The 14,934-nt window shown below is 44.4% G+C and overlaps 2 protein-coding genes and 1 long non-coding RNA gene across 3 annotated transcripts; 2 read left to right on the top strand and 1 right to left on the bottom strand.

The window, feature by feature from the left end:
- The first annotated feature begins 103 nt into the window (after positions 1-103).
- LOC147984056 (BTB/POZ and MATH domain-containing protein 3-like) lies at positions 104-577 on the top strand. Its single transcript, XM_087540965.1, has one exon. It carries the CDS (start codon positions 104-106, stop codon positions 575-577), a length of 474 nt encoding a protein of 157 aa, XP_087397091.1.
- Positions 578-1,258: 681 nt separating this feature from the next.
- LOC147984055 (uncharacterized) lies at positions 1,259-1,681 on the bottom strand. Its single transcript, XM_087540964.1, has one exon. The coding sequence runs from the start codon at positions 1,679-1,681 to the stop codon at positions 1,259-1,261; it is 423 nt and encodes a 140-aa protein (XP_087397090.1).
- Positions 1,682-2,207: 526 nt separating this feature from the next.
- On the top strand, positions 2,208-3,729 carry LOC125541129 (uncharacterized). The gene is made up of 2 exons (XR_007297443.2): positions 2,208-2,532; positions 2,920-3,729. It is a non-coding gene; the product is annotated as an uncharacterized LOC125541129 (long non-coding RNA).
- Positions 3,730-14,934: the final 11,205 nt, after the last annotated feature.

The following is a 14,934-nucleotide window of genomic DNA, read 5'->3' as shown; positions in this document are numbered from 1 at the left end:
CAAACCAACTCTATAGATCAGTTGGACGAGAGAGAGAGAAAAGAAATTACTACTGGCGATCATCCGTTAGTCACCGCATTCGCCAGGGAAGAAGCTTTTTGCCATGCCAATGCCATCGCCGAGATGGGCATCTGTGCCCAGCGGGTTCCACCTGTTAGAGATCGTCGGCTACTCCCGCGCCAAAGACATGCCCACTAGCGCGGCCCTGGAGTCTGGACCGTTCATGGTTGGAGGCTATCGATGGTGTATCCAGGTCTACCCGAACGATAGATTGCCGGAGGATGCCGATTGCATAGCTGTTTCTTTCGCTCTCATCCAGGATGTTGAGCACCCTGTGAAAGTGCACGCTGCGTTCAGTTTCATCGACGAGGTTGAAAAGCAAGATCCTAGGCATGTTCGTACAATTCAGATAACTGATGTGCCTGGCAATTGCTGCATGGGTTTCCCCAGATACATCACAAGGGAAGCCTTCGAAAAGTCCGAGCATCTCAAGAACGACTGTTTCACCATCCGGTGTGATCTCATCATCGTTCAGGAAGGGCTACAGGGCGTCAACGCTAGAGCAAACGCCGACTGATATTATCGGCAGACTGCACAAAATGTAACCGATCATCCATGCCGGAGTTGATGTCAGTGTTGAGGTATAATAGTGGATTATGTCCATCATGTTTACACTATTTGTGGAATTCATGCCGGAATAGTATTGTTGACTAACCACTGTATTTCTTGTCTCTGCTCTAACTCAGCAAATTGCTTGCTGTTTTTCTTTTCTTTTCAACAAGAGCATAGAATCCTAAAACGCACTTTCAGTGCATGGCGGCAGTGGTGCACTTTATCGTAGCCGTTGTTATTTGCATGAAGATGGCAACTACATGTACCAGGCTGTTACGTGCTATATTTTACAACGCTTAGAGCATCTTCAGCAGGCGCGCGGCGCACTAAAAAAGCGTTTATGGCATCTCCGTAGCCAGTTTTTGCGCGTCGTGAAGCGCTGGCTCCAGCGGCCGCAGCAACAAAAAGCGTGCGTGCACCTCCAACAGACGTGCTATATTTGTTTCCGACTCGGTACACATTCGGCTCGGCATAGATAGATAAACGATAGATAGATAGTACATAGATAGATAAGACCGATACATAGATAGTTTATAGCTTCCTTCTACGATAGATAATAAAAAACTACTCCTCCTCGTCCTCTGACTCCGCCCCCAACTCCGACTCCAACTCCTCGGTGATGTCCTCCTCCGATGTAATGAAGGAATCAAGGTACCGATCGTCGTTGGAGTCTCAGGACGACGTTGCTCCTAGGTCGATGTTGAATTGAGCGGCCGCCTTCCGCGTACGCCTTGTCATTGCGAAGGGAGGCTCGCTCCGCCCTCCTCTCCTTCCTCTCTGCCCTCCTTTGCTCGAAGAACTGGCGCTCGTTGATGACGTCCTGCAAGAAACATTGGCGCCACTGCTCCATAGCTTCCTCCTCCATCTCGACGATGTTAAGACGGCGCTGACACCTCCGGTTGTCGCGGCGATCCTCATCGATGATAAGCCGCGGGGGAGGCGCCAGCTCCCGCGTCGGCACGTTCGGGAAATTCATGTCCTTACGAGGCCGCTGGAGGCGCCACGCCGCCGCGTCGTATGCACGGACGGCCTCGTGGGCGGTGTCAAAGGTGCCGAGGCCGAGGCGCATGTCGCCAGACTGGATCTCGGCGAAGAAGGCGCCGGAGGGGCGCGCGCGGACACCGCGGTAGCCCGAAATTCCTCGACAGCGTGGCGGCGAAGCAAGAAAGCGGCAGAGGGAGCAGGGAGAGAGCGGCAGAGGAGCGCGTGGCGAGGTGGAGTGCGGCGGGAGGGCGCGTGGCGGCCGCTGTATTTATAAAGCACGTCGGACGATCGTGCGCCAAAACTAGCACGCGCCCGGCCGCTTTATCGTGCGTGTGATCTTTTCCCACGCGTCTGATTTTCCTGCCACCACTAGAGCGTGCGAACCTACCCTGCGTGCGTTAAAATTGTCTTTTACCGCGCGCTCGTTTTTTACAACCGCCGTTGGAGATGCTCTTATACTAGAAGCAGTGGCGGCGCCACGGTAGGGGCGACTACGGTCGGCCGCCCCGGGTCGCCGAAATCCCCGTATACGAAAAATACGATTCGTTTGCTACATAGGCTGATACATGTGGGGACTTGCACTGGACTGCACGGTCAAACACAAGCCCAATAGCAGCCCATAGCCCCAATCTGTTAGCGGCCACGCCCCAATCCACCGAGCAATAGGTAATCCCAGTAAATTCCCAAATCGAGCCATGCAGCCAGCGCCCAGCGAGGCCAACCTAGCCGCCGCCGGCTCACCGCCACAGAGCTCCGCCTCGCCGGACCGTCAGCCACCGTCCGCCAGCCGCCGGGCACCTGATCCAGATCTGCGTCCGCGGATGGGGCGAACCAAAAGAAGATGTCCCAGGTCTGGGAGGAGGCAGCGGCGGCAGAGCATCTAACTCGTGCAAACGCGCAGCTACAGTTTGCAAAATCAGCAAGCGCAATCAGCAGGTAGTCCAACTCCAATCCATTTCCTTCTGATGTTGATCTTCAATGTGTACCCAACTACAAATTGCTGCTTATTTTGGAACCAATTGGTGCAATCCAGTGCTATACATGGTTATGTTGTAATGTAGGATTTTGTAAGAAAATGAAACCAATTGCTACTTATTTTGGAAATCACCTAACTACTGAATCTCAAGCTCCTGTTCCTGTTCATGAAACTGATGCAAACATTTCATCCAATGAAACCTCGGATGCAAACATTGTAGAAGATCTTGTTCATGAACCTGAAGTATCTAACCAGGGTTCTCATGATAACACTTTGCAAACTTCTATCTATTCTAATTCAACCTGATCCGGGACTCCGAAAACAAATTTGTGATTATTCTGCTACAGAATTCAAAGATGCAGCGAGGAGGGAATATTTGAAGAAAGGCCCATATCAACACTATGGTCATGATTTCTCTCGCAGCATGTTCATGTTAAATTTTGTGATTTTTGGTGGTTACACCACCTAGTTGTCGTGAATCTTGAACTGTTCTACATCATTGGTTATGTTAATTTTACGGTGCATCTAGCTTCATATTTGAACTTTATGAGATTTGGTTCAACAGACTTGCATTTGTCAATGAAAAATTTGCATCTCAAATATTTCGCCCCGGCTAAGTTCAATTCCTGGATCCGCCACTGACTAGAAGGATTGCTTCATGTGTGTATATGAGTTTGGTCCAAGACGCGTTGGGGTTGAAGCTGAGCATACAGGACCGGCACATGTCGGGGCCACATTGCGTCCAAATCAGGCTAGACCGACGCCGACGGTGGCCTCCGCCCGGAGTTCGTCACCGTCTTCGACGTTGGATCCGGGGCCAGCGAGGGCTACCACTACCTAGAGGCAACACGGAGGGGAGGATGTCAAATCCGGTCTCGAGCACCAATCTAGCAAGCTCTTCCCCGCTGAGATCTGCATCGCCGATTGGCCCTGGTCCACGCCGCGACACGGAGTGGATCAAGTTGCAAAAAGAGTGTCCAATTACATTGCAAACTGACAACAAAATATGTGCTGATAAATTTTGAAAAAAAAACGCTAATTAATTACTTGTCATTTTTGTATCTCGAGCAATGTTTCGAATTTTGATTTGAAATTTTGTAACAAGAGACATCAATGTTCCGTCGATGTGCTGCATTTTTTTCAGAATTTTTTAAACATTTTAAAAATGTTTTTCGGACATTTGGAGCACCGAGAGCACCCCAAGCCTGAGAGCACTAGATACTTTTCCGGACCAGTACCAACCTTGGTACAAGAAGCAACAAGGTAGAACACTACATAGAGGATGTTGTGCCAATACATCGAGAGAATGGCTGGAATACTAGTTCTGTACACAAGCGGCTATTTAGCTATATTGCGAGCAATGAATGCATACTAGTAGTTGGGGGTCGTCATTGCGGACCGCTTGAGGGGAATCTGTGCGTACCCCATCTTTATCTCGAAATTACAAAAAACATTCTCACGTCACATGAACATCACAATCATCTCAAAAAGAAAAGAAAAAGAAGCCTAGAAAAACTTATCTTGAGAAAAAAAAGCGAAAAGTCTCACAACCATTTAGAAAAAACCAACAAGAATCAAAAACTTTCCCACCATGACCAACTAGCATGCGTCACGTGGCGTGGCTGGTTGGCCACCATTCTAGCGCTCCTTAATGGGTTTAATCTCTGATCTCAAGGCACGAACACGGTCCAGATAAAGAGGTGAGTGGATGCCGAGGTTAGAAGCAAGTTTTCAATAGAATCCAGGCTTCTTCATCGACAGATTCACACAAGCATACATTTATTGACTACTCCCTCTGTTCCATAATGTAAGACGTTTTTTAGCATTACGAAGAAAGTACATTATTAAATAATGCCAATAACCAGACATTAATGATGAATAGGAGAAAGTAAAGAAAACCCCGAGGCCATTTGTCTTGCAACAGAACCTTCATAATCATATCGCAGACCACATGACGTATGACCGAATAACATAATACACTGCTCTTAGAGCAAACTTTCAAGAAGGGGTGTGGCACGGGCGCAGAAGCAGGCGAGTTCAGTAAAAGGTCGAATATTCAATTTTCATTTCCAAAGCAAAGCTTCGAGTCAACGCATTCAGTACGGCCACGAGGAAGCTCTATGACATTCCCTCCGTTTTTATTTAGTTCGCATATTAGGTTTGGTCAAAATCAAGCTTTACAAACTTTGACCAATTTTATATACAAAAATATTAAGATATACAATAACAAATCAACACATTAGATTTATTATTAAATGTGCTTTCACATTGTATAGATTTATTATGATAAATGTCTATATTGTTTTCTATAAACTTGGTCAAACTTTACGAAGTTTGACTTCAGTCAACTCTAATACGCAGAGTAAATAAAAACGAAGGGAGTATAACAAGTCCTCTTTTTTTATGGGTACTATGGTGCAACAAGTCAACAATTGACACAAGCTCTCTCTCTCTCTCTCGTATGCGTGCACTCGTACAAGGACACAAAGAAATTTATCATAGCGTAGCGCTGCAAGCCAACATGAACCTACCAATACCTAGAAACAACAAAATTACTCAAACATGACCTGCATTATGCATGGGAATCAGACACACATGTACAAGCAGATTACAAAGTTACTCAAGAACATGCCCATGGCGGTGATCGGGGTCGTTGTGGAGATGGCGTTGGCCCTCGAACCGCGCCGGGACACGCGGTCCACTTCTTCTTCCTTGCAGTCTCCTTTTAGTCGACTGCTTGACAGCATGGTGGAAGGGATCGGTGGTTTTTGTAATCTAATACTAACCATAGTGGGAGTAACATAAATGATAACATCATACATATCTAGGTAAAATAGATGATACGAGAGTTAATTAATGAAGAAAGAGCGACATATGGTAACATAGTGTGAGATCTAAGATGTATATTCGGCCATCGCCATGGAACTGTTCTACAAGAGGAGGATTATAGGGACGAAGCTCTCGCAGGAGCACACACCACACACCAACACTAGCCGTTATCCAATCGCCACCGTCTTCTATCTGGAAGCAGTGTATTTGTAGGTCGGCACTCTAGGCCCATTATGGCCCAGCTAGCCGAGCCGGAAGGCGAGGCTGTCTCTTGGGCCTGCTCTTCTCTTCTGTCGACTCCTGGCCTGTCTCGGGATCGCTGACAATCCCACCCTCCTTAGAAACGGCTTGCCCCCAAGCCGGCGCCCGGGGAAACTTTTGCTGCAGCGTCACCTTATCTTCCCAGGCGGCCATCTCGACAGGCGTAGCACTCAACTTGATCAATACTTGAACAAGAGACCCAGAACCCCGACGAACCACTTTTTGATCCAAAATCTGTTCAGGGATTTGAAACTGAGTATCAGGGCTAGGCAGCTGAGGCAATACCTGATGCTTGGGTTGTAACACTTTCCGCAGGAGAGACACATGAAACACTGGATGAACTTTACTGTCCGCCGGCAATTGGAGCCGATAGGCCACTGCCCCAATGCGTTCCAATATCTCAAACGGCCCATAAAATTTGAATGTCAGCTTATGGTTGGCCCTAGGAGCAACTGACGATTGCAAGTAAGGTTGCAGTTTCAGAAGAAAAAAAACCCGCTCCCCTACTGCAAATTCACAACCACTTCGATATTTGTCTGCCTGTATCTTCATGCGCTGCTGTGCCCGCAACAGGTGTTGACGCACCGACTCCGAAACGACCTATCTATCTGCAAGCCACTGATGCAAGTCCTCCGACTGAATTGCATCTTCTGCAGTCAATCCAAAGTGACGCGGAGCATGGCCATATATGATTTCAAATGGAGTTTTCCCAGTAGCTGAGTGCCAGTTAGTGTTATACCAGAACTCACATAATGGAATCCATTTGGCCCATCGAGAAGGATGAGCACTTACAAAACATCTGAGAAAGCATTCGACTTGCTGATTAACTCTTTTCGTCTGCCCGTCAGATTGTGGGTGGCGAGCCGTGCTCATTCTGAGTAGAACACCACACCTCTAAAATAACTCCTTCCAAAACTTGGTAGTAAATACTCGGTCGCGATCAGAAACAATAGAAAGAGGCATGCCATGTAACCGATAAACTGTATTCAGAAACGCTTCAGCCACAGTCTCTGCAGTAAACGGATGATGCAAAGGAACAAAATGCACATACTTTGATAGCTTATCGATGACCACCAACAGACAATTGTAGCGGCCAGATGCAGGTAATCCCTCGACAAAATCCATAGTAACCATTTCCCAGGGTGTATTTGGAACTGGCAGAGGCTGCAGTAAACCTGGATAAGGCACTCGTTCAGGTTTCGCCTGCTGACACACCAAGCATTGTTGCACATAGGTTTTCACAAATTCCCTCATATATTTCGAGCGAAATAACTGACGAACTCTCCTGTAAGTTACCAGAAATCCAGAATGCCCTCCGATAGGACTGTCATGGAATGCAGCCACAATTTTTGTTTGCAGCTCAGGACATTGCCCCACCCACACACATTTCCCTACTTTGAGGATTCCAGCCCTAAGAGAAAACTTGTTGTCAGAATTGGGAGCAGTAGCTAGCTTTTGTAGCAATGCAGAAGCAAATTGATCCTCTTGATAACTTTGCTCAATCTCTTGCAACCACGCAGGTTGAACATAAGTGACATTATGCAGTTCAGGCAACACATCAGCAACAGTATGTGGTCTGTGAGAAAGAGAGTCAGCAGCACTATTGTTAGATCCTTTCTTATAAGTGATAGTATACTGCATCCCCAACAGTTTTGTAAGTGCTTTCTACTGCCACTTAGTGTGTAAACGTTGCTTAGTCAAACTTGCTAAGCTGCGCTGATCAGTTCTGCTAACAAATTCAGAAACTTGAAGATACTGACGCCACTGCTCCACTGCCAACAAAATAGCCAGATATTCCTTCTCATACACTAACAGAGTCTGGTTCCTGGGTCCAAGTGCTTTACTGACATAAGCTAGCGGATGACCATCTTGCATGAGCACAGCACCCACCCCAACATCACAAGCATCTGTTTCCACAACAAAAGTTTTAGAGAAATCAGGAAGAGCCAGAACTGGAGCTGAGACTAGAGCTTGTTTCAATAGGACAAAAGCTTGGTTTTCTACATCTGTCCAATGATATGGATCACCTTTCTTCAAGAGATTTGACAGTGGTTTGCTCAGCATCCCATAATGTGAAATAAACTTTCTATAATAGCCAGCTAACCCCAAAAATCCCCTGACTTCCTTAGCAGAAACTGGAACTGGCCATTCTCGAATAGTAGAGATCTTAGCAGGATCTGCAGCTACTCCTTCTCCACTGATGACATGCCCCAGATAACTAATTTTTGTCTGAGCAAAAGCACACTTGGAGAGTTTCACATGCCACTTGTGTTTTTCCAACAAAGCTAACACTTGAGCCAGGTGTTCCAAATGCTGAGCATAAGTTTTACTAAAGATGAGGATATCATCAAAGAAGACCACTGCACAAACTCTCAACACAGGTGATAGAGTGTCACACATTGCAAAATTGAAAGTGTTGGGTCCACCAGTCAGGCCCATTGAGATCACCAAAAACTCATAATTCCCAGTATGAGTCTGAAAAGCAGTTTTATACTCTTCTCCAGGGGGCAGCCTTATCTGGTGATATCCAGCTCTCAAATCCAGTTTAGAAAACCAACAAGATCCTGCCAACTCATCCAATAACTCATCAATGACTTGAATAGGGAATTTACTTTTAGCTGTCAAAGCATTTAGATGTCTAAAATCAATGACAGGCCTCCATGTCTTGTCCTTCTTTTGCACCAAAATCATGGCTGAAGAAAAGAACTGTTGCTGTGCCTAATAATTCCAGAAGTCAACATCTCCTGAACTTGTTTTTCCAACTCATCTTTTAACACAGGAGCCAGTCTATAAGGTCTGATTGAAAAGGGCTGAGCTCCAGGAATTAATGGAATATTATGTGTTGGGGAACGTAGTAATTTCAAAAATTTCCTACACACACGCAAGATCATGGTGATGCATAGCAACGAGAGGGGAGAGTGTTGTCTACGTACCCTCGTAGACCGGCAACGGAAGCGCTGACACAACGTAGAGGAAGTAGTCGTACGTCTTCCCGATCTGACCGATCCAAGTACCGAACGTATGGCACCTCCGAGTTCTGCACACGTTCAACTCAGTGACGTCCCTCAAGCTCCGATCCAGCAAAGTGTCGAGGGAGAGTTTCATCAGCACGACGGCGTGATGACGGTGATGATGTTCTACCGATGCAGGGCTTCGCCTAAGCACCGCTACGATATGACCGAGGTGGAATATGGTGGAAGGGGGCACCGCACACGGCTAAGGAACGATCACGAAGATCAACTTGTGTGTCATGGGGTGCCCCCTTGCCCCGTATATAAAGGAGGGAGAGGGGGAGGTGCGGCCGGCCCAAGGGGTGTGCCTGGAGGAGTCCTACTCAGGACTCCCCCCTCTTGCCTTGTTGGAAAAGGAAGGGGGAAGGGAGAAAGAGGAAAGGGGGGCGCCGCCCCCCCCTTCCTTGTCCTATTCAGACTAGGGGGGAGGGGGCGCGCGGCCTGCCCTGGCCGGCCCTCCTCTTCTCCCTTAGGGCCCATGTAGGCCCAATAACCCCCGGGGGGTTCCGGTAACCCCCCGGTACTCCGGTAAAATCCCGATTTCACCCGGAACGTTTCCGATATCCAAATATAGGCTTCCAATATATCAATCTTTATGTATCGACCATTTTGAGACTCCTCGTCATGTCCGTGATCACATCCGGGACACCGAAAAACCTTCGGTACATCAAAACACAAAAACCCTAATTACGATCGTCACCGAACTTTAAGCGTGCGGACCCTACGGGTTCGAGAACTATGTAGACATGACCGAGACACGTCTCTGATCAATAACCAATAGCGGAACTTGGATGCTCATATTGGCTCCTACATATTCTATGAAGATCTTTATCGGTCAGACCGCATAACAATATACGTTGTTCCCTTTGTCATCGGTATGTTACTTGCCCGAGATTCGATCGTCGGTATCTCAATACCTTGTTCAATCTCGTTACCGTCAAGTCTCTTTACTCGTTCCATAATACATCATCTCACAACTAACTCATTAGTTGCAATGCTTGCAAGGCTTAGGTGATGTGCATTACCGAGAGGGCCCAGAGATACCTCTCCGACAATCGGAGTGACGAATCCTAATCTCGAAATACGCCAACCCAACAAATACCTTCAGAGACACCTGTAGAGCACCTTTATAATCACCCAGTTACGTTGTGACGTTTGGTAGCACACAAAGTGTTCCTCCGGTAAACGGGAGTTGCATAATCTCATAGTCATAGGAACATATGTAAGTTATGAAGAAAGCAATAGCAACAAACTAAACGATCAAGTGCTAAGCTAATGGAATGGGTCAAGTCAATCACATCATTCTCCTAATGATGTGATCCCGTTAACCAAATGACAACTCATGTCTATGGTTAGGAAACATAACCATCTTTGATCAACGAGCTAGTCAAGTAGATGCATACTAGTGACATTCTGTTTGTCTATGTATTCACACATGTATTATGTTTCCGGTTAATACAATTCTAGCATGAATAATAAACATTTATCATGATATAAGGAAATAAATAATAACTTTATTATTGCCTCTAGGGCATATTTCCTTCAGTCTCTCACTTGCACTAGAGTCAATAATCTAGTTCACATCGCCATGTGATTTAATACCAACAATTCACATCACCATGTGATTAACACCCATAGTTCACATCGACATGTGACCAACACCCAAAGGGTTTACTAGAGTCAATAATCTAGTTCACACCCAAATGGTACTAAGGTGTGATCATGTCTTGCTTGTGAGAGAACTTTAGTCAACGGGTCTGCCACATTCAGATCCGTAAGTATTTTGCAAATTTCTATGTCAACAATGCTCTGCACGGAGCTACTCTAGCTAATTGCTCCCACTTTCAATATGTATCCAGATTGAGATTTAGAGTCATCTAGATCAGTGTCAAAATTTGCATCAACGTAACCCTTTACGACGAACCTTTTTGTCACCTCCATAATCGAGAAACATATCCTTATTCCACTAAGGATAATTTTGACCGCTGTCCAGTGATCTACTCCTAGATCACTATTTTACTCCCTTGCCAAAAACAGTGTAGGGTATACAATAGATCTGGTACACAGCATGGCATATTTTATAGAACCTATGGCCAAGGCATAGGGAATGAGTTTCATTCTCTTTCTATCTCTCTGCCGTGGTCGGGCTTTGAGTCTTACTCAGTTTCACACCTTGTAACACAGGCAAGAACCCTTTCTTTGATTGTTCCATTTTGAACTACTTCAAAATCTTGTCAAGGTATGTACTCATTGAAAAACTTATCAAGCGTCTTGATCTATCTCTATAGATCTTGATGCTCAATATGTATGTAGCTTCACCGAGGTCTTTCTTTGAAAAACTCCTTTCAAACACTCATTTATGCTTTGCAGAATAATTCTACATTATCTCCGATCAACAATATGTCATTCACATATACTTATCATAAATGATGTAGTGCTCCCACTCACTTTCTTGTAAATACAGGCTTCACTGCAAGTCTGCATAAAACTATATGCTTTGATCAACTTATCAAAGCGTATATTCCAACTCCGAGATGCTTGCACCAGTCCATAGATGGATCGCTGGAGCTTGCATATTTTATTAGCACCTTTAGGATTGACAAAACCTTCTGGTTGCATCATATAAACTCTTCTTTAATAAATCCATTAAGGAATGCAGTTTTGTTTATCCATTTGCCAGATTTCATAAAATGTGGCAATTGCTAACATGATTAGGACAGACTTAAGCATAGATACAAGTGAGAAACTCTCATTGTAGTCAACACCTTGAACTTGTCGAAAACCTTTTGCGACAATTCTAGCTTTGTAGATAGTAACACTACTATCAACGTCCGTACTTTGTTCAAGTCAATCAAAGTCCATACTTTGTTCTCATACATGGATCTCATCTCAGATTTCATGGCCTCAAGCCATTTCGCGGAATCTGGGCTCATCATCGCTTCCTCATAGTTCGTAGGCTTGTCATGGTCAAGTAACATGACCTCCAGAACAGGATTACCGTACCACTCTGGTGCGGATCTCACTCTGCTTTACCTACGAGGTTCGGTAGTAACTTGATCTGAAGTTACATGATCATCATCATTAGCTTCCTCACTAATTGGTGTAGTAGTCACAGGAACATATTTTTGTGATGAACTACTTTCCAATAAGGGAGCAGGTACAATTACCTCATCAAGTTCTACTTTCCTCCCACTCACTTCTTTCGAGAGAAACTCCTCTAGAAAGGATCCATTCAAAGCAACGAATATATTGCCTTTAGATCTGTGATAGAAGGTGTACCCAACATTTTCTTTTGGGTATCCTATGAAGATGCACTTCTCCGATTTGGGTTTGAGCTTATCAGGTTGAAACTTTTTCACATAAGCATTGCAACCTCAAACTTTAAGAAACGACAACTTAGGTTTCTTGCCAAACCATAGTTCATACGGTGTCATCTCAACGGATTTAGATGGTGCCCTATTTAACGTGAATGCAGTTGTCCCTAATGCATAACCCCAAAACGATAGTGGTAGATCGGTAAGAGACATCATGGATCGCACCATATCTAATAAAGTACGGTTATGACGTTCGGACACACCATTACACTGTGGTGTTCCAGGTGGCGTGAGTAGTGAAACTATTTCACATTGTTTTTAACTGAAGGCTAAACTCGTAACTCAAATATTTTACTTCTGTGATCATATCATAGAAACTTTTATTTTTGTTACGATGATTCTCCACTTCACTCTGAAATTCTTTGAACTTTTCAAATGTTTCAGACTTGTGTTTCATCAAGTAGATATACTCATATCTTCTCAAATCATCTGCGAAGGTCAGAAAATAATGATACCTGCCGCGAGCCTCAATATTCATCGAACCACATACATCAGTATGTATGATTTCCAACAAATCTGTTGCTCGCTCCATTGTTCCGGAGAACGGAGTCTTAGTCATCTTGCACATGAGGCATGGTTCGCAAACATCAACTGATTCATAATCAAGTGATTCCAAAAGCCCATCAACATGGATTTTCTTCATGCTCTTTACACCAATATGACCTAAACGGCAGTGCCACAAATAAGTTGCACTATCATTATTAACTTTGCATCTTTTGGTTTCAATATTATGAATATGTGTATCACTACGATCGAGATCCAATGAACCATTTTCATTGGGTGTGTAACCATATAAAGTTTTATTCATGTAAACAAAACAACAATTTATTCTCTTACTTACATGAATAACATGATCAAATCATATTCATGCTCAACGCAAACACCAAATAACACTTATTTAGGTTCAACACTAATCCCAAAAGTATAGGGAGTGTGTGATGATGATCATATCAATCTTGGAACCACTTCCAACACACATCGTCACTTCACCCTTAACTAGTCTATGTTCATTCTGCAACTCCCGTTTCGAGTTACTACTCTTAGCAACTGAACCAGTATCAAATACCGAGGGGTTGCTACGAACACTAGTAAAATACACATCAATAATCGGTATATCAAATATACCTTTGTTCACTTTGCCATCCTTCTTATCCGCCAAATACTTGGGGCAGTTCCGCTTCCAGTGACCAGTCCCTTTGCAGTAGAAGCACTTAGTCTCAGGCTTAGGACCAGACTTGGGCTTCTTCAACTGAGCAGCAACTTGCTTGCCGTTCTTCTTGAAGTTCCCCTTCTTCCCTTTGCCCTTTTCTTGAAACTAGTGGTCTTGTCTACCATCAACACTTGATATTTTTCTTGATTTCTACCTTCATTGATTTCAGCATTACGAAGAGCTTGGGAATCGTTTCCGTTATCCCTTGCATATCATAGTTCATCACGAAGTTCTACTAACTTGGTGATGGTGACTAGAGAATTCTATCAATCACTATTTTATCTGGAAGATTAACTTCCACTTGATTCAAGCGATTGTAGTACCCGGACAATTTGAGCACATGCTCACTTCTTGAGCTATTCTCCTCCATCTTTTAGCTATAGAACTTGTTGGAGACTTCATATCTCTCAACTCAGGTATTTGCTTGAAATATTAACTTCAACTCCTGGAACATCTCATATGGTCCATGACGTTCAAAACGTCTTTGAAGTCCCGATTCTAAGCCGTTTAAGCATGGTGCACTAAACTATCAAGTAGTCATCATATTGAGCTAGCCAAATATTCATAACATCTGCATCTGCTCCTGCAATAGGTTTGTCACCTAGCGGTGCATCAAAGACATAATTGTTCTGTGCAGCAATGAGGACAAACCTCAGATCACGGATCCAATCCGCATCATTGCTACTAACATCTTTCAACTTAGTTTTCTCTAGGAACATATCAAAAATAAAACAGGGGAGCTAAACGCGAGCTATTGATCTACAACATAGATATGCTAATACTACCAGGACTAAGTTCATGATAAATTAAGTTCAATTAATCATATTACTTAATAACTCCCACTTAGAAAGATATCCCTCTAATCTTCTAAGTGATCACGTGATCCAAATCAACTAAACCATGTCCGTTCATCACGTGAGATGGAGTAGTATCAATGGTGAACATCAATATGTTGATCATATCTACTATATGGTTCACGCTCGACCTTTCGGTCTCCGTGTTCCGAGGCCATATCTGTTATATGCTAGGCTCGTCAAGTTTAACCTGAGTATTCCGCGTGTGCAACTGTTTTGCACCCGTTGTATTTGAACGTAGAGCCTATCACACCCGATCATCACGTGGTGTCTCAGCACGAAGAACTTTCGCAAAGGTGCATACTTAGGGAGAACACTTATACTTTGATAGTTTAGTGAGGGATCATCTTATAATGCTACCGTCAATCAAAGCAAGATAAGATGCATAAAAGATAAACATCACATGCAATCAATATAAGTGACATGATATGGCCATCGTCATCTTGTACTTGTGATCTCCATCTCCGAAGTACCGTCATGATCACCATCGTCACCGACGCGACACCTTGATCTCCATCGTAGCATCGTTGTCGTCTCGCCAATCTTATGCTTCCACGACTATCACTACCGCTTAGTGATAAAGTAAAGCATTACAGCGTGATTGTATTGCATACAATAAAGCGACAACCATATGGCTCCTGCCAGTTGCCGATAACTCGGTTACAAAACATGATCATCTCATACAATAAAATTTAGCATCATGTCTTGACCATATCACATCACAACATGCCCTCCAAAAACAAGTTAGACGTCCTCTACTTTGTTGTTGCAAGTTTTACGTGGCTGCTACGGGCTTAGCAAGAATCGTTCTTACCTACGCATC

Source organism: Triticum urartu, chromosome 2A, assembly GCF_056163025.1.
Source record: "Triticum urartu cultivar PI428250 chromosome 2A, HENAU_Tu73, whole genome shotgun sequence".
Classification (NCBI taxonomy): domain Eukaryota; kingdom Viridiplantae; phylum Streptophyta; class Magnoliopsida; order Poales; family Poaceae; genus Triticum; species Triticum urartu.
The sequence above is the reverse complement of the archived record's forward strand: the minus strand, read 5'-3'. Positions and strand labels throughout refer to the sequence as shown.